This window comes from Hyperolius riggenbachi, chromosome 2 (genome assembly GCF_040937935.1).
Source record: "Hyperolius riggenbachi isolate aHypRig1 chromosome 2, aHypRig1.pri, whole genome shotgun sequence".
In the NCBI taxonomy this organism is placed as follows: Eukaryota; Metazoa; Chordata; class Amphibia; order Anura; family Hyperoliidae; genus Hyperolius; species Hyperolius riggenbachi.
Window position 1 is genome coordinate 575,620,226 of NC_090647.1, and position 27,856 is coordinate 575,648,081.

General features: G+C 48.5%; 1 protein-coding gene across 1 annotated transcript in view; it reads right to left on the reverse strand.

The window, feature by feature from the left end:
- Positions 1–2,087: 2,087 nt before the first annotated feature.
- LOC137545330 (uncharacterized) overlaps positions 2,088–27,856 on the reverse strand; it is a 197,645-nt gene continuing 171,876 nt past the window's right edge. The window contains exon 19 of the mRNA XM_068266440.1: positions 2,088–4,737. Within this exon, the coding sequence (XP_068122541.1) occupies positions 2,833–4,737 (1,905 nt within the window). The 3' untranslated portion in view covers positions 2,088–2,832. The remainder of the gene's footprint in view (positions 4,738–27,856) is intronic.

Sequence of the window (27,856 nt, forward strand, 5' to 3'; positions counted from 1 at the left end):
TCCCATTTTCCAGCATCTCTGACTTTTCTGACCACCTGTCATGTTTCATGAGGGGCTAGAATTCCAGGATAGTATAAATACCCCCCAAATGACCCCATTTTGGAAAGAAGACATCCCAAAGTATTCACTGAGAGGCATGGTGAGTTTATAGAAGATATTATTTTTCGTCACAAGTTTGCAGAAAATGACACTTTGTGACAAAAAAAAAAAAAAAGTTTCCATTTCTTCTAACTTGCGACAAAAAAAAAAATGAAATCTGCCACGGACTCACCATGCCCCTCTCTGAATACCTTGAAGTGTCTACTTTCCAAAATGGGGTAATTTGTGGGGTGTGTTTACTGTCCTAACATTTTGGGGGGGGTGCTAAATTGTAAGCACACCTGTAAAGCCTAAAGGTGCTCATTGGACTTTGGGCCCCTTAGCGCAGTTAGGCTGCAACAAAGTGCCACACATGTGGTATTGCCGTACTCGGGAGAAGTAGTATAATGTGTTTTGGGGTGTATTTTTACACATACCCATGCTGGGTGGGAGAAATATCTCTGTAAATGACAATTGTTTGATTTTTTTTTTTACACACAATTGTCCATTTACAGAGAGATTTCTCCCACCCAGCATGGGTATGTGTAAAAATACACCCCAAAACACATTATACTACTTCTCCTGAGTACGGCGATACCACATGTGTGACACTTTTTTGCAGCCTAGGTGCGCTAAGGGGCCCAACGTCCTATTCATAATAATAGACCAAGTGATTAGTAACCACAGGATGCAGCTGGTGGTGACTGAGCAATCTCCAATGATGCCATCTGGAGGCCAAACAGGGAACTGCAATTCTTTGTGGTGGCAGTAACACGCCACCTGCTGGTGAATGGTGGAGGCTCAGGATGATGTAAAGTCCCCAGAGCCCTCTGCTGGTGGAGAAATTAATGTCCAGGGAAGTCCAAGTTAATACCACCCCCATCAGGCAGGAAATGGCAGAACATAGTGGTAGGATGGTTATGAAGGATGAGTGTGTGTGGTGGGGGTGGTTATGGTTAGGCATCGGGGGAGGGTTCTGTGAGAGAGTAGGATTGGGTTAAGTTTTAGAAAGATAACGGTAATTTACTAATGCTTTACTATCATTACCACCACAGTAAATATTTATCGGTTTCAGTTAGTGTCCAATTCAGGACGGTATTTCTTGTTTACACTCATATCGGCTTCACCTCACGCACATTTTGCATGCAGCAACTCAGTCTGACTATAGCATACCCCTCACTGAACCCCTCATGGAATTACAGCCATAAAACACTTTACTGGCAGTGAACTGGGCTTCTGAGTGCAGCAGATAGACAAAAAGGTTAACAGTTCCTATATTTTAGCACTCTGAGACACGGGACAGTCTGTGTCATTGCACAGAATCATCTTATTTCAGTTCGACAGTCTGGTTTTACTAAACACAGGTCCGGTCTCACTAACATGCTCAGCTTTCAAAGTGTAACTGTCGGGCATAAAATCAATTCTATAATTTTATCTGGTAAACAAGTAATAAGGATGCTAATCAGGCAATCCACAAGCTAATAATCACTCTTACTTTTCTTCTCCATCAGACCTCATTCCCCAGCCTCCCTGGCACTTACTTGGTACATCTGCCGCACAAAGGAAGTTGCAGGGCATTCTGGCCTTTCTTTTTTTCTGCTTTCCTTTCCCCTCAGACATAACTAATGCATCCTGATTGGCTGAAGCCTCTTTCCTCCTGTTTTCCCCTCCCACATCTCTGTTCTGATCTGATTGGCCAATATTGCTCATGCTGAGACAATGCACTTTCTATTGCAGAGCTGGGTGGGAGTGTCTGATGACTGGGAGGAGGGCTGGCAATGATACACAGACAGAGGAAGGGAGGAAATTACATCAGGATTGGCTTCAAAATAGACAGTCAAAATGGAAAATCCTAAGAAGGGTTTTCTTCTTTTATTTTACTATAAACATAAAAAAAAAATCACTAAAATGTGGACAGTGCAATACATGTTATGTAAGTAGCTTAAACATTTATCTACATATATATGTGTTTTTTTCTGAGATTTTTGGCTGACAGCTCCTCTTTAAGAAGTGTTGAATGAACATTTAGATTTTGGGAAAGGTATGAGAATCATCAAGAATGTGCAAAGCAGGAATCAAAGCAAAAGGTGGCTACTTTGCAGAACCTAGAATATGACATATTTTCAGTTGTGTCACACTATTTGGTTATGTACTATACTTCCACATGTGGTCATTCATAGTTTGGATGCCTTCAGTGTGACTCTACAATGTTCATAGTCATGGAAATAAAGAAAACTCTTTGAATGAGAAGGTGTGTCCAAACTTTTGGTCTGTACTGTACATAGACATGTGACTATGGTAGGGATTAGATTGTGAGCTCCTCTGAGGGACAGTTATGTGACATGACTATGTACTCTGTACAGCGCTGCGGAAGATGTCAGCACTATATAAATACTAAATAATAATAATCCCATCATGTCACCTCAGTTCAGGGACTTTATTGCTTTACAAACCAATGCACTGAGCAGCATGAAAGAGTCCTCAGGATTCTGGGTAATTATGCTGCCATGTGCCTCTAGCAAGGGATAAAACAAACACTGGAGAAGACCACTGATGGCCAAACCATTTCCCACACTCAGTGCAGTAATAGAGCTTCTCCCAGTGATGAGAGAGGGATAAGCAGAACTGAACAAGCCTGTTATTGGCCGCTGCACTCCCCTCTCCATCCTCCCTACTGCCTGCTATGCTGGGGAGATGGAGAGCAGTATGCTGTGGCCACTTCAGGTTTACTGGAGGCAAAGCTATCACTGACCCTTACTTACCACCAGTGTGCGATCTCTCATGTCTGGTAAGATGTGATTTCCGTGCAAAACATTTCCCACACTCAGCACATGAATAGGGCTTCTCCCCAGTGTGAGATCTCTCATGTATGACAAGATGTGATTTACACACAAAACATTTCCCACACTCTGAACAGGAATATGGCTTCTCACCAGTGTGAGTTCTCTTATGTATGACAAGTTGTGACCTCTGCACAAAACATTTCCCACACTCAGCACATGAATATGGTCTCTCACCAGTGTGAACTCTTTCATGTATAACCAGCTTTTGTTTAGACCTAAAATACTTCCCACACTCAGTGCATGAATATGGCTTCTCACCAGTGTGACATCTCTCATGCATGACAAGCTCCCATTTACACAGAAAACATTTCCCACACTCAGCACATGCATGAGGTTTCTCCCCAGTGTGAGATCTCTCATGTATGACAAGCTCTGATTTACATGCAAAACATTTCCCACACTCAGCACATGAATAGGGCTTCTCACCAGTGTGAGATCTCTCATGTATGACAAGCTCTGATTTCCGTGCAAAACATTTCCCACACTCAGCACATGAATAGGGCTTCACACCAGTGTGAGATCTCTCATGTGTGACAAGATGTGATTTCCTTACAAAACACTTCCCACACTCAGCACACGAATAGGGCTTCTCACCAGTGTGATATCTCTCATGTATGGCAAGATGTGATTTCTGAGCAAAACATTTCCCACACTCAGCACATGAATAGGGCTTCTCACCAGTGTGAGATCTTTCATGTATGACAAGCTCCCCTTTAGACCGAAAACATTTCCCACACTCAGCACATGAATAGGGCTTCTCACCAGTGTGAGATCTCTCATGTATGACAAGCTCCCCTTTAGACCGAAAACATTTCCCACACTCAGCACATGAATAGGGCTTTTCAACAGTGTGAGATTTCTCATGCATGACAAAATGCGCTTTAGACTTAAAACATTTCCCACACTCAGCACATGAATAGGGCTTCTCACCAGTGTGACATCTCTCATGTATGACAAGCTGTGATCTCTCTACAAAACGTTTCCCACACTCAGCACATGAATATGGCTTCTCACCAGTGTGAGTCCTCTCATGTCTGACAAGGTGTGATTTCCTTACAAAACATTTCCCACACTCAGCACATGAATAGGGCCTTTCAACAGTGTGAGATTTCTCATGCATAACAAGCTCCCCTTTAGACTTAAAACATTTCCCACACTCAGCACATGAATAGGGCTTCTCACCAGTGTGAGATCTATTGTGTATGACAAGCTGTGATTTCTCTACAAAACGTTTCCCACACTCAGCACATGAATATGGCTTCTCACCAGTGTGAGATCTCTTGTGCATGACAAGTTGTGATTTCTCTACAAAACGTTTCCCACACTCAGCACATGAATATGGCTTCTCACCAGTGTGAGTCCTCTCATGTCTGACAAGCTGTGATTTCCTTACAAAACATTTCCCACACTCAGCACATGCATAGGGCTTCTCACCAGTGTGAGATCTCTCATGTATGACAAGCTCCCCTTTAGACGTAAAACATTTCCCACACTCAGCACATGAATAGGGCTTCTCCGCAGTGTGAGATCTCTCATGTCTGACAAGATTTGATTTACCCACAAAACATTTCCCACACTCAGCACATGAATAGGGCTTCTCACCAGTGTGAGATCTCTCATGTATGACAAGCTCCCCTTTAGACTTAAAACATTTCCCACACTCAGCACATGAATAGGGCTTCTCCCCAGTGTGAGATCTCTCATGTCTGGCAAGATGTGATTTCCATGCATAACATTTCCCACACTCAGCACATGAATAGGGCTTCTCACCAGTGTGAGATCTCTCATGTCTGACAAGACTTGATTTACCCACAAAACATTTCCCACACGTGGAACAGGAATAAGACCCTCCAGCTGGGGGAGAGCTGTGCTGGGTATGAGGCCCCTCAGGGTTAGACAGGTGAGAGGAGTCTGGGGGAATATTTGGGGTCACCAGGATATCTGCAGGAGACTCTTGTCCAGTGACATCATCATCCGTTGTACAGTCTGTGGATACAGAGAGACGAGTCTCTGGGAGGTTCCTGATGCTGGGACTCCGCGCTGCAAATAGAGAAACATCATCACTTCCTGTTAGAGAATTCTGAGGGGAGGAGCAATTATCATTAGGGATGGTCAGTGAGCTGCTGAGAATTCCAAGATCATGCAAAGTTTATGCAGATGAGAAATGGAAAAGATGCAGCAGCTGCATAACTTTGCATACAATTAGCATACAATTTGCACCATCTCAGAGATATTGGCATGTGACTGGCCACCACTAGTTATCAGCCTGACATAGAACTGCAGAAGGTTGTGCTCATTACAGGCAGCCAGTCACATGACAATAACCTTGCCTTGCATGAGAAGATTATGTAGTTAGAAATTCAGCCAATGAAAGGCAGATCTCTCACAAAAGATGGAAACCCATTCACACTATGGTGATTGGCGGGCAATTTGTAAAGCGCTAGCGCAATTTTAATTACAGTGGGTTGCAAAAGTATTCGGCCCCCTTGAAGTTTTCCACATTTTGTCACATTACTGCCACAAACATGAATCAATTTTATTGGAATTCCACGTGAAAGACCAACACAAAGTGGTGTACACGTGAGAAGTGGAACGAAAATCATACATGAGTCCAAACATTTTTTACAAATAAATAACTGCAAAGTGGGGTGTGTGTAATTATTCAGCCCCCTGAGTCAATACTTTGTAGAACCACCTTTTGCTGCAATTACAGCTGCCAGTGTTTTAGGGTATGTCTCTACCAGCTTTGCACATCTAGAGACTGAAATCCTTGCCCATTCTTCTTTGCAAAACAGCTCCAGCTCAGTCAGATTAGATGGACAGCATTTGTGAACAGCAGTTTTCAGATCTTGCCACAAATTCTCGATTGGATTTAGATCTGGACTTTGACTGGGCCATTCTAATACATGGATATGTTTTGTTTTAAACCATTCCATTGTTGCCCTGGCTTTATGTTTAGGGTCATTGTCCTGCTGGAAGGTGAACCTCCGCCCCAGTCTCAAGTTTTTTGCAGTCTCCAAGAGGTTTTCGTCCCAGTTTGCCCAGTATTTGGCTCCATCCATCTTGCCATCAACTCTGACCAACTTCCCTGTCCCTGCTGAAGAGAAGCACCCCCCGAGCATGATGCTGCCACCACCATATTTGACAGTGGGGATGGTGTGTTCAGAGTGATGTGCAGTGTTAGTTTTCCGCCACACATAGCGTGTTGCATTTTGGCCAAAAAGTTGCATTTTGGTCTCATCTGACCAGAGCACCTTCTTCCACATGGTTGCTGTGTCCCCCACATGGCTTGTGGCAAACTGCAAACGGGACTTCTTATGCTTTCTGTTAACAATGGCTTTCTTCTTGCCACTCTTCCATAAAGGCCAACTTTGTGCAGTGCACGACTAATAGTTGTCCTATGGACAGAGTCTCCCACCTGAGCTGTAGATCTCTGCAGCTCGTCCAGAGTCCCCATGGGCCTCTTGACTGCATTTCTGATCAGCGCTCTCCTTGTTCGGCCTGTGAGTTTAGGGGGATGGCCTTGTCTTGGTAGGTTTACAGTTGTGCCATACTTCTTCCATTTCTGAATGATCGCTTGAACAGTGCTCCGTGGGATGTTCAAGGCTTTGGAAATGTTTTTTGTAGCCTAAGCCTGCTTTACATTTCTCAATAACTTGATCCCTGACCTGTCTTGGACCTGTCTTGTGTGTTCTTTGGACTTCACAGTGTTGTTGCTCCCAATATTCTCTTAGACAACCTCTGAGGCCCTCACAGAGCAGCTGTATTTGTACTGACATTAGATTACACACAGGTGCACTCTATTTAGTCATTAGCACTCATCAGGCAATGTCTATAGGCAACTGACTGCACTCAGATCAAAGGGGGCCGAATAATTATGCACACCCCACTTTGCAGTTATTTATTTGTAAAAAATGTTTGGAATCATGTATGATTTTCATTCCACTTCTCACGTGTACAACACTTTGTATTGGTCTGTCACGTGGAATTCCAATAAAATTGATTCATGTTTGTGGCAGTAGTATGACAAAATGTGAAAAACTTCAAGGGGGCCAAATACGTTTGCAACCCACTGTATATGGCAGTGATCTCACTGCCACGATTGCCCGTGATAGCGGGCGTTCCATGAGCAGCTATTGCAAACACGTTGCATGCAGCATTTTGCTGTGATTCTTGAGCGATCGCAGTACAGGGCTTAACCACTTAGCCGCCCGGGTACAGTATATCTACGCTCCTTTGAACTTAAAGTGAACCAGAGACGAAGCACCCTCATGTATTTTACCATAGAAATCAGTGGGAACATTAGAGAAAACATTTACCCTGCTCTCTGTTTCATCCTCACTGCTAAAAGTGTCTGTTATCAGCTGAGATAAGAATCCAGGACTGAGCATTGAGTCTGGCTTTGCTATAATGATTCCTGAGCAGAGCCAGCAGGGGGCAGGCTTGGACTTGAAAAGACACCAAAGAACACAGTCTCAGCTATAATCATTCTGTAGCAAAGCCAGTCTGACTGCTCAGTCGGGGATTCGTATCAGAGGTGATAACAGGCAAATTAAACAGAGAACAATGAAACAAAGAGCAGATTAGGTGTTTACTGTCATGTTCCCACTGATTTATAAGGTAAAATACATGAGGGTGCTTCATCTCTGGTTCTCTTTAAGTTCCCCGCCCGGAGCGTAGATATACGCACCCCCCGCCACTGCCACCGCTGTCCGCGCTCCCGCATGCCGCCGCCCGCTCACCGGGAGATCAATGAACAGGAAAAACCATTCCCGTTTGTTGATCTCTGCCCCCCAGCAATGATCGGCTGTTTCTATGAGAAGCAGAGCGATCATTGTGAAAAAAAAATTTCCCAACCTCCCTGAACTTCCTGCAAGCGTACTTCCGACGCTTACAGGACAAATTCACAAAAAATGTACTGTGGCCATCTTGTGGCCAAAAACTACACCCAAAAACATATTTTATATACAAATACATTATTTTACAATATAAATTAACTCATTAACTTCCACACTTCCCAATTGTTACTAAATTTTTTTTTGTAATAAAAAAAAAAAATACAAAAAATTACAATAAAAAAAAATACATAAATAGTTACCTTAGGGACTGAACTCTTTAAATATTTATATCAAGAGGGTATAACACTGTTACTTTATAAATTATGGGCTTGTAATTAGGGATGGACGCAAAACTTAAAAAAATGCACCTTTATTTGCAAATGCAAGAAGTTATAAATCAGGATGATACCATTTATTGGCTAACTAAAAATGAATAAAAATAAGCAAGCTTTCGGCCTTGCAGCCTTCGTCAGGCTTATATCCTGTTAGTTTGCAGGCTGGTGGTACAGACAGCTTATATACATGCAACATCAAAAGGGAAAACAGATATTTTTTTTCAAGCATAAATACATGTCATTAAGATGCCTTAATACAAACAGACCATCTAAATGGGGGTTAAAGGTTGTTGGCTAAGATAAGGATCCTTGTTTACTCCCTGCTCACAGACCTGGGATTAGGATTGACCCAGAGGTATCGTAAATTCTTAGTTCACAAGTTCAGCTGGAATAGCTGAGAAAGTTCAAATATCATCAGCCTCATACCAATATAAGAAATTGTTGTCCTTATTCAAACCGTTCTGCACAGCTTTGAACCAATTTATAAATTTTGTTTCTGCTATTAATCGATCATTTGACGTTTTGAAGCCGCCCTTCAGGGCAGTGACACGAAGATCATCCATGCTGTGTCCGTTGGACCAAAAGTGTGTAGCAACTGGGAGTCCAGATTTCGTATCATTAATAGTGTGCCTGTGTCCATTCATACGTTTGCGCAGAGTTTGTCCAGTTTCTCCCACGTACATAACATTGGGGCATTTAGCACACATGATCAGATATACCAGATTGGTGGAACCACAGGAAAATGTACCTTGTACTCTGTACTCCTGTTGTGAACCTGGTATCGTTACCCTGTCAGTGGAGTAAATGTGTCTGCAGGTCCCACATATTTTTTTGTCGGCAGGGTGATGTTCCGTTTTGTTGAGGGCTTTTCAAAGAACTCCTGACAATCATCTGTTTCAGATTGTGTGGTTGCCGATATGACAAGAGGGGAGGTTTAGGGAATATCTTCCTCAGTCTGTGATCCTTGTGTAAAATGGGATGAAGTTCCTTAGCAATCCTCCTTAAGATTTCCAGGTGTGGGTTGTAGGTGACAACCAAAGGGACACGATCCTCTTTCTGGTTTTGCTTATATTTCAGGAGTTCAGTCCTGGGGATGTTGCTGGCTTTCCTGATTTGGGCCTCAGCCATATATTGGCACCAAACATTGTGATAGGGACGTAATTTAAACGGTGTAATAACCAGGACAAACGGGCAAAAAAGTTACTTGGATTTTAATTACAGTAGCATGCATTATTTAAAAACTATAATGGCCGAAAACGGAAAAATAATGTTTTTTTTTCCTATTTCCCCATTAAAACACATTTTTAACCTCCCTAGCGGTATGGACAGACATGTCCGTTCAAAAAAACATGCTGTGAACAGTATAAACATGCATACACATCAATACTCTCCTGCACTGTATACTAGACCCTTGCTTGACACATTTTGGCAAGTTACAGGGAAAAAAAAGTTTTAAAAATAAATTTTATCACTGTTTGCACAGAAATCCTGGGGAAATTGAACGCTGGGAAGGTTAAGTAGTAAAACCCAGTTGTGAAGCAGTTAACAAAGTGCTGATCGCCGGGAATCCCGAGGGGTGTCCAGTGACTTCTACCCCACTAATCGCGGGAAAATCGCCCTGCATATTGAAGTGTGAGTGGCAAAAAGATCTGAATATGGAAATAGATCTGAGCTGCTTCATTGATAAAGGCTGAAGGGGAGTGGAGATAGTTATTTCCCTGGCCCATTGGAGGGGCTCCTGAGATTGGGGTCCTGTAGATTGGGGCATGTGTATGGGGTTGTATCCGGGAGCAGAGGGGCGGAGGTGAGTATAACCCCCTAATCCATATGTAACTAACATATACCCCATTTCTCTGGGAGGACATTTATTACACTTTATATACTACTAGCTGATGACCCAGCGTTGCCCGGGAATGTATTTAGCTGCTGTTGCTCCTCCCATGTTTTCTAACCCTAACACACAAACACTCAATGACCAAGTTTGTGAGCTGTGGGGTCCTTGGCATCAATAATTTGTATTATCCCAGTGAAATGAAACAAATCTGATTGGCTGTTTGTGACTCCGCCCCTTTGCTGAATTTTAACCCCAGTGATCCAATGACCATCTGCACCAGGTTTGAGGCCTCTGCCATTAATAGTGCAAGAATGGCAGCAATTTAAATATTCCCCTTGAAAATTGACAGGTGAATTTTGATTGGCTTTTTTAGGCTCCACCCACTTTTTTGAATATTAATCCCAGTCACCCAGTGACCAACTGTGCAATGTTTGAGAACCCTGCCATTAACAGTGTAAGAAGGGCTGCAGTTTATATCTTCCCTGTGAAATTTGTTTTGGGCTCCACCCACTTTTTGTTACCTGGACACACAGTCACTCAATGACCAAGTTTGTGAGCTTTCAGGTTCCTGGCATCAAAATTGTGTGAATGAAAGCAGTTTATCCAGAAAATAAATCTGATTCGCTGTTTGTGTTTCCGCCCCTTTAGTGAATTTGGACCCCAGTCACACAATGACCGACTGTAACAAGTATGAAGCCTCTGCCATAAACAGTGTAAGAATGGCAGCAGTTTAAATATTCCCCTTGTAAATCAATACATGAATTTTGATTGGCTTTTGTAGGCTCCACCCACTTTCCTGAATATTAATCCCAGTCACCCAGTGACTGATTGTGGCAAGTTTGAAGCCTCTGCCATTGACAATGTAAGAGTGGCTGCAGTTTACAGTTTCCATTTAAAATAAAGGGCTGAATTTTGATTGGCTGTTTTATGCTCCGCCCACTTTTTCTGAATTTGTAACCTCAGTCACCAAGTGACCAACTGTGCCAAGTGTGGGGACTCTGGCTTGATTACTGTGAGAATGTTTTACATTTTTCCATTGACATGAATGGGTGAAATCTGATTTGCTGTTTGTAGCTCCGCCCAGGTGTGCAGGGGGGGACCCGAGACCCCCAGAACATATCATCCCAGCTAGTAAGGGATCTGTATACCAAGTTTCGTTCAAATCAGTCAAGGCATTTTCAAGTGATCGCAAAACACACACACACACACACACACACACATATACATACACACATCATACACACATCATACACACACACACACACACACACACACACACACATATACATACACACATCATACACACATCATACACACACACACACACACACACACACACACACACAATACATCTGATTTTATATACAGTATATAGATTTTTGATTGGTATTTTATGTCCACTTCATGTGCAATGAGAATACTGTTATTCTGTCCATCCATATGTTTTCCTCTTGTTATTGGAATCTTTTGCTGCACATGACTGTTTAGGCATGAAAGGAAAGGCAGGCTGGAGTCTAGAGCAATATGATATGGATAATCTGTGCTCCCTAATTGCTGCAATATATGGAATTGTGAGAGCGCTGACTGAGGCCCCTTTTACATCTAATTTCAGCGGAGTGATGCCCCCGTCACATCACACTGCAATGCCAAAAATACACAAAAATGACCCTGCAGCAGAGTGCAGCGCCAGCAGGTCATATGCATAGCCCCGCCCCCCGGTCTGTGACGTACACCTCCCCCCCCCTGCTCCATGATGTCCTTGCTCCCCCGCTGTGTGACATATTACCCACCCCACCCCTGTGACATACTCCCCGCCTCCCGCTCCATGACGTGCCCCCCCGCCTGTGAAGTACTCCCTGCCCCCCCCCTCCCGTGATGTACTCCCTGCTCTCTGATGTAGAGGGTGGGCCATTTATATGGATACACCTTAATAAAATAGAATGGTTGGTGATATTAACTTCCTGTTGGTGGCACATTAGTATATGTGAGGGGGGGAAACTTTTCAAGATGGGTGGTGACCATGGCGGCCATTTTGAAGCCGGCAATTTTGAATCCAACTTTTGTTTTTTCAATAGGAAGAGGGTCAAGTGACACATCAGACTTATTGGGAATTTCACAAGAAAAACAATGGTGTGCTTGGTTTTAATGTAACTTTATTCTTTCATGAGTTATTTACAAGTTAGCTGACCACTTATAAAATGTGTTCAATGTGGTGCCCATTGTGTTGGATTGTCAATGCAACCCTCTTCTCCCACTCCTCACACACTGATAGCAACACCACAGGAGAAATGCTAGCACAGGCTTCCAGTATCCGTACCCTCTTCTCCCACTCTTCACACACTGACAGCAACACCGCAGGAGAAATGCTAGCACAAGCTTCCAGTATCCGTACCCTCTTCTCCCACTCTTCACACACTGATAGTAACACCGCAGGAGAAATGCTAGCACAGGCTTCCAGTATCCGTACCCTCTTCTCCCACTCCTCACACACTGATAGCAACACCGCAGGAGAAATGCTAGCACAGGCTTCCAGTATCCGTACCCTCTTCTCCCACTCCTCACACACTGATAGCAACACCGCAGGAAAGATGCCAGCACAGGCTTCCAGTATCCGTACCCTCTTCTCCCACTCTTCACACACTGACAGCAACACCGCAGGAGAAATGCCAGCACAGGCTTCCAGTATCCGTACCCTCTTCTCCCACTCTTCACACACTGACAGCAACACCGCAGGAGAAATGCTAGCACAAGCTTCCAGTATCCGTACCCTCTTCTCCCACTCTTCACACACTGATAGCAACACCGCAGGAGAAATGCTAGCACAGGCTTCCAGTATCCGTACCCTCTTCTCCCACTCTTCACACACTGATAGCAACACCGCAGGAGAAATGCTAGCACAGGCTTCCAGTATCCGTACCCTCTTCTCCCACTCCTCACACACTGATAGCAACACCGCAGGAGAAATGCTAGCACAGGCTTCCAGTATCCGTACCCTCTTCTCCCACTCCTCACACACTGATAGCAGCACCGCAGGAGAAATGCCAGCACAGGCTTCCAGTATCCGTACCCTCTTCTCCCACTCCTCACACACTGATAACAGCACTGCAGGAGAAATGCTAGCACAGGCTTCCAGTATCCGTACCCTCTTCTCCCACTCTTCACACACTGATAGCAACACCGCAGGAGAAATGCCAGCACAGGCTTCCCGTATCCGTACCCTCTTCTCCCACTCTTCACACACTGATAGCAACACCGCAGGAGAAATGCTAGCACAGGCTGCCAGTATCCGTACCCTCTTCTCACACTCTTCACACACTGATAGCAACACCGCAGGAGAAATGCTAGCACAGGCTTCCAGTATCCGTACCCTCTTCTCCCACTCCTCACACACTGATAGCAACACCGCAGGAGAAATGCCAGCACAGGCTTCCAGTATCTGTACCCTCTTCTCCAGCTCTTCACACACTGATAGCAACACTGCAGGAGAAATGCTAGCACAGGCTTCCAGTATCCGTACCCTCTTCTCCCACTCTTCACACACTGATAGCAACACTGCAGGAGAAATGCCAGCACAGGCTTCCAGTATCTGTACCCTCTTCTCCCTCTCTTCACACACTGATAGCAACACCACAGGAGAAATGCCAGCACAGGCTTCCAGTATCCGTACCCTCTTCTCCCACTCCTCACACATTGATAGCAACACCGCAGGAGAAATGCTAGCACAGGCTTCCAGTATCTGTACCCTCTTCTCCAACTCCTCACACACTGATAGCAACACCGCAGGAGAAATGCCAGCACAGGCTTCCAGTATCCATACCCTCTTCTCCCTCTCTTCACACACTGATAGCAGCACCGCAGGAGAAATGCAAGCACAGGCTTCCAGTATCCGTAGCCTCTTCTCCCACTCCTCACACACTGATAGCAACACCGCAGGAGAAATGCCAGCACAGGCTTCCAGTATCCGTACCCTCTTCTCCCACTCCTCACACACTGATAGCAACACCGCAGGAGAAATGCCAGCACAGGCTTCCAGTATCCATACCCTCTTCTCCCACTCCTCACACACTGATAGCAACACCGCAGGAGAAATGCTAGCGCAGGCTTCCAGAATCCGTACCCTCTTCTCCCACTCCTCACACACTGATAGTACACCGCAGGAGAAATGCTAGCGCAGGCTTCCAGAATCCGTACCCTCTTCTCCCACTCCTCACACACTGATAGCACACCGCAGGAGAAATGCTAGCACAGGCTTCCAGTATCTGTACCCTCTTCTCCCACTCCTCACACACTGATAGCAACACCACAGGAGAAATGCCAGCACAGGCTTCCAGTATCCGTACCCTCTTCTCCCACTCCTCACACACTGATAGCACACCGCAGGAGAAATGCTAGCGCAGGCTTCCAGAACCCGTTCCCTCTTCTCCTACTCCTCACACACTGATAGCAACACCGCAGGAGAAATGCTAGCACAGGCTTCCAGTATCTGTACCCTCTTCTCCCACTCCTCACACACTGATAGCAACACCACAGGAGAAATGCCAGCACAGGCTTCCAGTATCCGTACCCTCTTCTCCCACTCCTTACACACTGATAGCAACACCGCAGGAGAAATGCTAGCACAGGCTTCCAGTATCCGTACCCTCTTCTCCCACTCCTCACACACTGATAGTAACACCGCAGGAGAAATGCCAGCACAGGCTTCCAGTATCCGTACCCTCTTCTCCCACTCTTCACACACTGATAGCAACACCGCAGGAGAAATGCTAGCACAGGCTTCCAGTATCCATACCCTCTTCTCCCACTCTTCACACACTGATAGCAACACCGCAGGAGACATGCCAGCACAGGCTTCCAGTATCCGTACCCTCTCCTCCCACTCTCCACACACTGATAGCAACACCGCAGGAGAAATGCTAGCACAGGCTTCCAGTATCCGTACCCTCTTCTCCCACTCCTCACACACTGATAGTAACACCGCAGGAGAAATGCCAGCACAGGCTTCCAGTATCCGTACCCTCCTCTCCCACTCTTCACACACTGATAGCAACACCGCAGGAGAAATGCTAGCACAGGCTTCCAGTATCCATACCCTCTTCTCCCACTCTTCACACACTGATAGCAACACCGCAGGAGACATGCCAGCACAGGCTTCCAGAATCCGTACCCTCTTCTCCCACTCCTCACACACTGATAGCACACCGCAGGAGAAATGCTAGCACAGGCTTCCAGTATCCGTACCCTCTTCTCCCACTCTTCACACACTGATAGCAACACCGCAGGAGAAATGCCAGCACAGGCTTCCAGTATCCGTACCCTCTTCTCCCACTCCTCACACACTGATAGCAACACTGCAGGAGAAATGCCAGCACAGGCTTCCAGTATCCGTACCCTCTTCTCCCACTCTTCACACACTGATAGCAACACCGCAGGAGAAATGCCAGCACAGGCTTCCAGTATCCGTACCCTCTTCTCCCACTCCTCACACACTGATAGCAACACCGCAGGAGAAATGCCAGCACAGGCTTCCAGTATCCGTACCCTCTTCTCCCACTCCTCACACACTGATAGCAACACCGCAGGAGAAATGCTAGCACAGGCTTCCAGTATCCGTACCCTCTTCTCCCACTCCTCACACACTGATAGTAACACCGCAGGAGAAATGCCAGCACAGGCTTCCAGTATCCGTACCCTCTTCTCCCACTCTTCACACACTGATAGCAACACCGCAGGAGAAATGCTAGCACAGGCTTCCAGTATCTGTACCCTCTTCTCCCACTCTTCACACACTGATAGCAGCACCGCAGGAGAAATGCCAGCACAGGCTTCCAGTATCCGTAGCCTCTTCTCCCACTCCTCACACACTGATAGCAACACTGCAGGAGAAATGCCAGCACAGGCTTCCAGTATCTGTACCCTCTTCTCCCACTCCTCACACACTGATAGCAACACCGCAGGAGAAATGCCAGCACAGGCTTCCAGTATCCGTAGCCTCTTCTCCCACTCCTCACACACTGATAGCAACACTGCAGGAGAAATGCTAGCACAGGCTTCCAGAATCCGTACCCTCTTCTCCCACTCCTCACATAACTGATAGCAACACTGCAGGAGAAATGCCAGCACAGGCTTCCAGTATCTGTACCCTCTTCTCCCACTCCTCACACACTGATAGCAACACCGCAGGAGAAATGCCAGCACAGGCTTCCAGTATCCGTACCCTCTTCTCCCACTCCTCACACACTGATAGCAACACCGCAGGAGAAATGCCAGCACAGGCTTCCAGTATCTGTACCCTCTTCTCCCACTCCTCACACACTGATAATAACACCAAAGGAGAAATGCCAGCACAGGCTTCCAGTATCCGTACCCTCTTCTCCCACTCTTCACACACTGATAGCAACACCGCAGGAGAAATGCCAGCACAGGCTTCCAGAATCCATACCCTCTCCTCCCACTCTTCACACACTGATAGCAACACTGCAGGAGAAATGCTAGCACAGGCTTCCAGTATCTGTACCCTCTTCTCCCACTCTTCACACACTGATAGCAACACCGCAGGAGAAATGCCAGCACAGGCTTCCAGTACCTGTACCCTCTTCTCCTACTCTTCACACACTGATAGCAACACCGCAGGAGAAATGCCAGCACAGGCTTCCAGAATCTGTACCCTCTTCTCCCACTCCTCACACACTGATAGTAACACTGCAGGAGAAATGCCAGCACAGGCTTCCAGTATCCGTACCCTCTTCTCCCACTCTTCACACACTGATAGCAGCACCGCAGGAGAAATGCTAGCACAGGCTTCCAGTATCTGTACCCTCTTCTCCCACTCCTCACACACTGATAGTAACACCGCAGGAGAAATGCTAGCACAGGCTTCCAGTATCTGTACCCTCTTCTCCCACTCCTCATACACTGATAGTAACACCGCAGGAGAAATGCCGGCACAGGCTTCCAGTATCCGTACCCTCTTCTCCCACTCCTCACACACTGATAGCAACACTGCAGGAGAAATGCCAGCACAGGCTTCCAGTATCCGTACCCTCTTCTCCCACTCCTCACACTGATAGCAACACCGCAGGAGAAATGCCAGCACAGGCTTCCAGTATCCGTACCCTCTTCTCCCACTCTTCACACACTGATAGCAACACCGCAGGAGAAATGCCAGCACAGGCTTCCAGTATCCGTACCCTCTTCTCCCACTCTTCACACACTGATAGCAACATGGGAGGAGAAATGCTAGCACAGGCTTCCAGTATCCGTACCCTCTTCTCCCACTCCTCACACACTGATAGCAACACCGCAGGAGAAATGCCAGCACAGGCTTCCAGTATCCGTACCCTCTTCTCCCACTCCTCACACACTGATAGCAACACCGCAGGAGAAATGCCAGCACAGGCTTCCAGTATCCGTACCCTCTTCTCCCACTCCTCACACACTGATAGCAACACCGCAGGAGAAATGCTAGCACAGGCTTCCAGTATCCGTACCCTCTTCTCCCACTCTTCACACACTGATAGCAACACCGCAGGAGAAATGCCAGCACAGGCTTCCAGTATCCGTACCCTCTTCTCCCACTCCTCACACACTGATAGCAACACCGCAGGAGAAATGCCAGCACAGGCTTCCAGTATCCGTACCCTCTTCTCCCACTCTTCACACACTGATAGCAACACCGCAGGAGAAATGCTAGCACAGGCTTCCAGTATCCATACCCTCTTCTCCCACTCTTCACACACTGATAGCAACACCGCAGGAGACATGCCAGCACAGGCTTCCAGTATCCGTACCCTCTCCTCCCACTCTCCACACACTGATAGCAACACCGCAGGAGAAATGCTAGCACAGGCTTCCAGTATCCGTACCCTCTTCTCCCACTCCTCACACACTGATAGTAACACCGCAGGAGAAATGCCAGCACAGGCTTCCAGTATCTGTACCCTCTCCTCCCACTCTTCACACACTGATAGCAACACCGCAGGAGAAATGCCAGCACAGGCTTCCAGTATCCGTACCCTCTTCTCCCACTCCTCACACACTGATAGCAACACCGCAGGAGAAATGCCGGCACAGGCTTCCAGTATCCGTACCCTCTCCTCCCCCTCTTCACACACTGATAGCAGCACCGCAGGGGAAATGCTAGCACAGGCTTCCAGTATCCGTTCCCTCTTCTCCTACTCCTCACACACTGATAGCAACACCGCAGGAGAAATGCTAGCACAGGCTTCCAGTATCTGTACCCTCTTCTCCCACTCCTCACACACTGATAGCAACACCACAGGAGAAATGCCAGCACAGGCTTCCAGTATCCGTACCCTCTTCTCCCACTCCTTACACACTGATAGCAACACCGTAGAAGAAATGCCAGCACAGGCTTCCAGTATCTGTACCCTCTTCTCCCACTCCTCACACACTGATAGCAACACTGCAGGAGAAATGCTAGCACAGGCTTCCAGTATCCGTACCCTCTTCTCCCACTCTTCACACACTGATAGCAACACCGCAGGAGAAAAGCCAGCACAGGCTTCCAGTATCCGTACCCTCTTCTCCCACTCTTCACACACTGATAGCAGCACCGCAGGAGAAATGCCAGCACAGGCTTCCAGTATCCGTACCCTCTTCTCCCACTCCTCACACACTGATAGCAGCACCGCAGGAGAAATGCCAGCACAGGCTTCCAGTATCCGTACCCTCTTCTCCCACTCCTCACACACTGATAGCGACACCGCAGGAGAAATGCTAGCACAGGCTTCCAGTATCCGTACCCTCTTCTCCCACTCCTCACACACTGATAGCAGCACCGCAGGAGAAATGCCAGCACAGGCTTCCAGTATCTGTACCCTCTTCTCCCACTCCTCACACACTGATAGCAACACCGCAGGAGAAATGCCAGCGCAGGCTTCCAGTATCCGTACCCTCTTCTCCCACTCCTCACACACTGATAGCAACACCGCAGGAGAAATGCCAGCACAGGCTTCCAGTATCCGTACCCTCTTCTCCCACTCCTCACACACTGATAGCAGCACTGCAGGAGAAATGCTAGCACAGGCTTCCAGTATCCGTACCCTCTTCTCCCACTCTTCACACACTGATAGCAACACCGCAGGAGAAATGCCAGCGCAGGCTTCCCGTATCCGTACCCTCTTCTCCCACTCTTCACACACTGATAGCAACACCGCAGGAGAAATGCCAGCACAGGCTTCCAGTATCTGTACCCTCTTCTCCCACTCCTCACACACTGATAGCAGCACTGCAGGAGAAATGCTAGCACAGGCTTCCAGTATCCGTACCCTCTTCTCCCACTCTTCACACACTGATAGCAACACCGCAGGAGAAATGCTAGCACAGGCTTCCAGTATCCGTACCCTCTTCTCCCACTCCTCACACACTGATAGCAACACCACAGGAGAAATGCCAGCACAGGCTTCCAGTATCTGTACCCTCTTCTCCCACTCCTCACACACTGATAGCAACACCGCAGGAGAAATGCTAGCACAGGCTTCCAGTATCCGTACCCTCTTCTCCCACTCCTCACACACTGATAGCAACACCACAGGAGAAATGCCAGCACAGGCTTCCAGTATCTGTACCCTCTTCTCCCACTCCTCACACACTGATAGCAACACCGCAGGAGAAATGCTAGCACAGGCTGCCAGTATCCGTACCCTCTTCTCCCACTCTTCACACACTGATAGCAACACCGCAGGAGAAATGCTAGCACAGGCTTCCAGTATCTGTACCCTCTTCTCCCACTCCTCACACACTGATAGCAGCACCGCAGGAGAAATGCCAGCACAGGCTTCCAGTATCCGTACCCTCTTCTCCCAGTCTTCACACACTGATAGCAACACCGCAGGAGAAATGCCAGCACAGGCTTCCAGTATCCGTACCCTCTTCTCCCAGTCTTCACACACTGATAGCAACACCGCAGGAGAAATGCCAGCACAGGCTTCCAGTATCCGTACCCTCTTCTCCCACTCTTCACACACTGATAGCAGCACCGCAGGAGAAATGCTAGCACAGGCTTCCAGTATCCATACCCTCTTCCCCCACTCTTCACACACTGATAGCAACACCGCAGGAGAAATGCCAGCACAGGCTTCCAGTATCCGTACCCTCTTCTCCCACTCTTCACACACTGATAGCAGCACCGCAGGAGAAATGCTAGCACAGGCTTCCAGTATCCGTACCCTCTTCTCCCAGTCTTCACACACTGATAGCAACACCGCAGGAGAAATGCCAGCACAGGCTTCCAGTATCCGCACCCTCTTCTCCCACTCCTCACACACTGATAGCAACACCACAGGAGAAATGACAGCACAGGCTTCCAGTATCTGTACCCTCTTCTCCCACTCTTCACACACTGATAGCAGCACCGCAGGAGAAATGCTAGCACAGGCTTCCAGTATCCGTACCCTCTTCTCCCATTTCTCACACACTGATAGCAACACCACAGGAGAAATGACAGCACAGGCTTCCAGTATCTGTACCCTCTTCTCCCACTCTTCACACACTGATAGCAGCACCGCAGGAGAAATGCTAGCACAGGCTTCCAGTATCCGTACCCTCTTCTCCCACTCTTCACACACTGATAGCAACACCGCAGGAGAAATGCCAGCACAGGCTTCCAGTATCTGTACCCTCTTCTCCCACTCCTCACACACTGAGAGCAACACCGCAGGAGAAATGCCAGCACAGGCTTCCAGAATCCGTACCCTCTTCTCCCACTCCTCACACACTGATAGCAACACCGCAGCAGAAATGATAGCACAGGCTTCCAGTATCTGTACCCTCTTCTCCCACTCTTCACACACTGATAGCCACACCGCAGGAGAAATGCCAGCACAGGCTTCCAGTATCCGTACCCTCTTCTCCCACTCCTCACACACTGATAGCAACACCACAGGAGAAATGACAGCATAGGCTTCCAGTATCTGTACCCTCTTCTCCCACTCTTCACACACTGATAGCAGCACCGCAGGAGAAATGCTAGCACAGGCTTCCAGTATCCGTACCCTCTTCCCCCACTCTTCACACACTGATAGCAACACCACAGGAGAAATGCCAGCACAGGCTTCCAGTATCCGTACCCTCTTCTCCCACTCTTCACACACTGATAGCAACACCGCAGGAGAAATGCCAGCACAGGCTTCCAGTATCCGTACCCTCTCCTCCCACTCTTCACACACTGATAGCAACACCGCAGGAGAAATGCCAGCACAGGCTTCCAGTATCCGTACCCTCTTCTCCCACTCTTCACACACTGATAGCAACACCGCAGGAGAAATGCCAGCACAGGCTTCCAGTATCCGTAGCCTCTTCTCCCACTCTTCACACACTGATAGCAACACCGCAGGAGAAATGCAAGCACTGGCTTCCAGTATCCGTAGCCTCTTCTCCCACTCCTCACACACTGATAGTAACACCGCAGGAGAAATGCCAGCACAGGCTTCCAGTATCCGTACCCTCTTCTCCCACTCCTCACACACTGATAGCAGCACCGCAGGAGAAATGCTAGCACAGGCTTCCAGTATCCGTACCCTCTCCTCCCACTCCTCACACACTGATAGTAACACCGCAGGGGAAATGCCAGCACAGGCTTCCAGTATCCGTACCCTCTTCTCCCACTCCTCACATACTGCTAGCAACACCGCAGGAGAAATGCAAGCACAGGCTTCCAGTATCCGTACCCTCTTCTCCCACTCTTCACACACTGATAGCAACACCGCAGGAGAAATGCCAGCACAGGCTTCCAGTATCCGTAGCCTCTTCTCCCACTCCTCACATACTGCTAGCAACACCGCAGGAGAAATGCAAGCACAGGCTTCCAGTATCCGTACCCTCTTCTCCCACTCTTCACACACTGATAGCAACACCGCAGGAGAAATGCCAGCACAGGCTTCCAGTATCCGTAGCCTCTTATCCCGCTCTTCACACACTGACAGCAACACCGCAGGGGAAATGCCAGCACAGGCTTCCAGTATCCGTACCCTCTTCTCCCACTCCTCACATACTGCTAGCAACACCGCAGGAGAAATGCAAGCACAGGCTTCCAGTATCCGTACCCTCTTCTCCCACTCTTCACACACTGATAGCAACACCGCAGGAGAAATGCCAGCACAGGCTTCCAGTATCCGTAGCCTCTTCTCCCACTCCTCACATACTGCTAGCAACACCGCAGGAGAAATGCAAGCACAGGCTTCCAGTATCCGTACCCTCTTCTCCCACTCTTCACACACTGATAGCAACACCGCAGGAGAAATGCCAGCACAGGCTTCCAGTATCCGTAGCCTCTTCTCCCACTCTTCACACACTGATAGCAACACCGCAGGAGAAATGCAAGCACTGGCTTCCAGTATCCGTAGCCTCTTCTCCCACTCCTCACACACTGATAGTAACACCGCAGGAGAAATGCTAGCACAGGCTTCCAGTATCTGTACCCTCTTCTCCCACTCTTCACACACTGATAGCAACACCGCAGGAGAAATGCCAGCACAGGCTTCCAGTATCTGTACCCTCTTCTCCCACTCCTCACACACTGATAGTAACACCGCAGGAGAAATGCTAGCACAGGCTTCCAGTATCCGTACCCTCTTCTCCCACTCTTCACACACTGATAGCAACACCGCAGGAGAAATGCCAGCACAGGCTTCCAGTATCCGTAGCCTCTTCTCCCACTCCTCACACACTGATAGCAACACCGCAGGAGAAATGCCAGCACAGGCTTCCAGTATCTGTACCCTCTCCTCCCACACTGAGAGCAACACCGCAGGAGAAATGCCAGCACAGGCTTCCAGTATCTGTACCCTCTTCTCCCACTCCTCACACACTGATAGCAACACCACAGGAGAAATGCTAGCACAGGCTTCCAGTATCCGTACCCTCTTCTCCCACTCCTCACACACTGATAGCAACACCGCAGGAGAAATGCCAGCACAGGCTTCCAGTATCTGTACCCTCTCCTCCCACACTGAGAGCAACACCGCAGGAGAAATGCCAGCACAGGCTTCCAGTATCCGTACCCTCTTCTCCCACTCTTCACACACTGATAGCAACACCGCAGGAGAAATGCCAGCACAGGCTTCCAGTATCCGTACCCTCTTCTCCCACTCTTCACACACTGATAGCAACACCGCAGGAGAAATGCTAGCACAGGCTTCCAGTATCCGTACCCTCTTCTCCCACTCCTCACACACTGATAGCAACACCGCAGGAGAAATGCTAGCACAGGCTTCCAGTATCCGTACCCTCTTCTCCCACTCTTCACACACTGATAGCAACACCGCAGGAGAAATGCTAGCACAGGCTTCCAGTATCCGTACCCTCTTCTCCCACTCTTCACACACTGATAGCAACACCGCAGGAGAAATGCCAGCACAGGCTTCCAGTATCTGTACCCTCTCCTCCCACACTGAGAGCAACACCGCAGGAGAAATGCCAGCACAGGCTTCCAGTATCCGTACCCTCTCCTCCCACTCCTCACACACTGATAGCAACACCGCAGGAGAAATGCTAGCACAGGCTTCCAGTATCCGTACCCTCTTCTCCCACTCTTCACACACTGATAGCAACACCGCAGGAGAAATGCCAGCACAGGCTTCCAGTATCCGTACCCTCTTCTCCCACTCTTCACACACTGATAGCAGCACTGCAGGAGAAATGCCAGCACAGGCTTCCAGTATCCGTACCCTCTCCTCCCACTCCTCACACACTGATAGCAACACCGCAGGAGAAATGCCAGCACAGGCTTCCAGTATCCGTACCCTCTTCTCCCACTCTTCACACACTGATAGCAACACTGCAGGAGAAATGCTAGCACAGGCTTCCAGTATCCGTACCCTCTCCTCCCACTCTTCATACACTGATAGCAACACCGCAGGAGAAATGCTAGCACAGGCTTCCAGTATCTGTACCCTCTTCTCCCACTCCTCACACACTGATAGCAACACCGCAGGAGAAATGCCAGCACAGGCTTCCAGTATCCGTACCCTCTTCTCCCACTCTTCACACACTGATAGCAGCACCGCAGGAGAAATGCTAGCACAGGCTTCCAGTATCCGTACCCTCTTCCCCCACTCTTCACACACTGATAGCAACAACGCAGGAGAAATGCCAGCACAGGTTTCCAGTATCCGTACCCTCTTCTCCCACTCTTCACACACTGATAGCAACACCGCAGGAGAAATGCTAGCACAGGCTTACAGTATCCATACCCTCTTCTCCCACTCCTCACACACTGATAGCAACACCGCAGGAGAAATGCCAGCACAGGGTTCCAGTATCCGTACCCTCTTCTCCCACTCTTCACACACTGATAGCAACAACGCAGGAGAAATGCCAGCACAGGCTTCCAGTATCCGTACCCTCTTCTCCCACTCCTCACACACTGATAGCAGCACCGCAGGAGAAATGCCAGCACAGGGTTCCAGTATCCGTACCCTCTTCTCCCACTCTTCACACACTGATAGCAACACCGCAGGATAAATGCTAGCACAGGCTTCCAGTATCCGTACCCTCTTCTCCCAGTCTTCACACACTGATAGCAACAACGCAGGAGAAATGCCAGCACAGGCTTCCAGTATCCGTACCCTCTCCTCCCGCTCCTCACACACTGATAGCAACACCGCAGGAGAAATGCCAGCACAGGCTTCCAGTATCCGTACCCTCTTCTCCCACTCTTCACACACTGATAGCAACACCGCAGGAGAAATGCCAGCACAGGCTTCCAGTATCCGTACCCTCTTCTCCCACTCCTCACACACTGATAGCAGCACCGCAGGAGAAATGCTAGCACAGGCTTCCAGTATCCGTACCCTCTCCTCACACTCCTCACACACTGATAGCAACACCGCAGGAGAAATGCCAGCACAGGCTTCCAGTATCCGTACCCTCTTCTCCCACTCCTCACACACTGATAGCAACACCACAGGAGAAATGCTAGCACAGGCTTCCAGTATCTGTACCCTCTTCTTCCACTCCTCACACACTGATAGTAACACCGCAGGGGAAATGCCAGCACAGGCTTCCAGTATCCGTACCCTCTTCTCCCACTCCTCACACACTGATAGCAGCACCGCAGGAGAAATGCCAGCACAGGCTTCCAGTATCCGTACCCTCTCCTCCCACTCCTCACACACTGAGAGCAACACCGCAGGAGAAATGCCAGCACAGGCTTCCAGTATCCGTACCCTCTTCTCCCACTCCTCACACACTGATAGCAACACCGCAGGAGAAATGCCAGCACAGGCTTCCAGTATCCGTACCCTCTTCTCCCACTCCTCACACACTGAGAGCAACACCGCAGGAGAAATGCCAGCACAGGCTTCCTGTATCCGTACCCTCTTCTCCCACTCCTCACACACTGATAGCAACACCGCAGGAGATATGCTAGCACAGGCTTCCAGTATCCGTACCCTCTTCTCCCACTCTTCACACACTGATAGCAACACCGCAGGAGAAATGCCAGCACAGGCTTCCAGTATCCGTACCCTCTTCTCCCACTCCTCACACACTGATAGCAACACCGCAGGAGAAATGCTAGCACAGGCTTCCAGAATCCGTACCCTCTTCTCCCACTCCTCACACACTGATAGCAACACCGCAGGAGAAATGCCAGCACAGGCTTCCAGTATCCGTACCCTCTTCTCCCACTCCTCACACACTGAGAGCAACACCGCAGGAGAAATGCCAGCACAGGCTTCCTGTATCCGTACCCTCTTCTCCCACTCCTCACACACTGATAGCAACACCGCAGGAGATATGCTAGCACAGGCTTCCAGTATCCGTACCCTCTTCTCCCACTCTTCACACACTGATAGCAACACCGCAGGAGAAATGCCAGCACAGGCTTCCAGTATCCGTACCCTCTTCTCCCACTCCTCACACACTGATAGCAACACCGCAGGAGAAATGCTAGCACAGGCTTCCAGTATCTGTACCCTCTTCTCCCACTCCTCACACACTGATAGCAATACCGCAGGAGAAATGCTAGCGCAGGCTTCCAGAATCCGTACCCTCTTCTCCCACTCCTCACACACTGATAGCAACACCGCAGGAGAAATGCCAGCACAGGCTTCCAGTATCCGTACCCTCTCCTCCCACTCCTCACACACTGATAGCAACACCGCAGGAGAAATGCCAGCACAGGCTTCCAGTATCCGTACCCTCTCCTCCCACTCCTCACACACTGATAGCAACACCGCAGGAGAAATGCCAGCACAGGCTTCCAGTATCCGTACCCTCTCCTCCCACTCCTCACACACTGATAGCAACACCGCAGGAGAAATGCCAGCACAGGCTTCCAGTATCCGTACCCTCTTCTCCCACTCTTCACACACTGATAGCAATACCGCAGGATAAATGCTAGCACAGGCTTCCAGTATCCGTACCCTCTTCTCCCACTCCTCACACACTGATAGCAACACCGCAGGAGAAATGCTAGCACAGGCTTCCAGTATCCGTACCCTCTTCTCCCACTCCTCACACACTGATAGCAACACCGCAGGAGAAATGCCAGCACAGGCTTCCAGTATCCGTACCCTCTTCTCCCACTCCTCACACACTGATAGCAACACCGCAGGAGAAATGCCAGCACAGGCTTCCAGTATCCGTACCCTCTTCTCCCACTCTTCACACACTGATAGCAACACCGCAGGAGAAATGCCAGCACAGGCTTCCAGTATCCGTACCCTCTTCTCACACTCCTCACACACTGAGAGCAACACCGCAGGAGAAATGCCAGCACAGGCTTCCAGTATCCGTACCCTCTCCTCCCAGTCTTCACACACTGATAGCAACACTGCAGGAGAAATGCCATGTCGAGATCTCCAAATGGCGGAATAACGTTTTTCCGATCAATTGAACTGTGTATGATCAAATAAAACTAAACCTAATACTTTCCTTCCCTTAGGGTACAGAAGACAAAGACTTTTTAATGTATGATGATTCTAGTTATATAGGTGCATTGATTATTAAGTAATAGATAGCTTATTTTAATATAAAATGTAATGCGAATCGTCCAGTCTGTGGGTCTCAAGGAAAATCAGATGTCAGTTAGCAGATATTCAGAAGTGTTTCTGAACAGAAAGGAGACCACAATCTGACTAATAGTTAACACAGTCAGCTGATGTGCTGTTTGCAATGGATGATACAATTCACATTGCTTGAACAATGAACTCAGGCTATTCCTTGTGTAAAAACCAACAGTTGCCCAACATTAGGCTGAATACAATCTCTAAGGCTTGTAGATTTTAGAAATTAGCCATTGTTGTAGACCAAAACACTTGGCAAGATAGCAAACAAGAGGAGTCTGAGTGACAATAGATTGTTTAAGGATGGACTAGTATCTGTATACAATTGCTCAAACCTGGCTGTATTGAATGCATAAGAAGCCTTGAATGGGTTTTTTTTTCACAAGGTTTGTGTTTCCAAAGTCCGGACACAAAAACAAGTCTTAGGAAATATACTGACTTTGCTGTCAGCAATCTTTCATATTAAAAAGGTATAAAGTTATATTACAATTCCCCATCTAGGTTCAGAATACAGACAGCCCATGTATGTATTATTGCATAACAATTAACCACCTGAGCGGTCTGGACGAGCTCAGCTCGTCCAACACCGCCAGAGGCTGCCGCTCAGGCCCTGCTGGGCCGCTTTTCACCAAATAAAAAGCAGCACACGCAGCCGGCACTTTGCCAGCCGCGTGTGCTGCCTGATCGCCGCTGCAGCAGCGGCGAAGGAGGGTCCCCCCAGCCGCCCGAGCCCAGCGTAGCCGGAACAAACCGTTCCGGCCAGCGCTAAGGGCTGGATCGGAGGCGGCTGACGTCAGGACGTCGGCTGACGTCCATGACGTCACTCCGCTCGTCGCCATGGCGACGAGGTAAGCGAAACACGGAAGGCCGCTTATTGCGGCCTTCCGTGTTACTTCTGGCC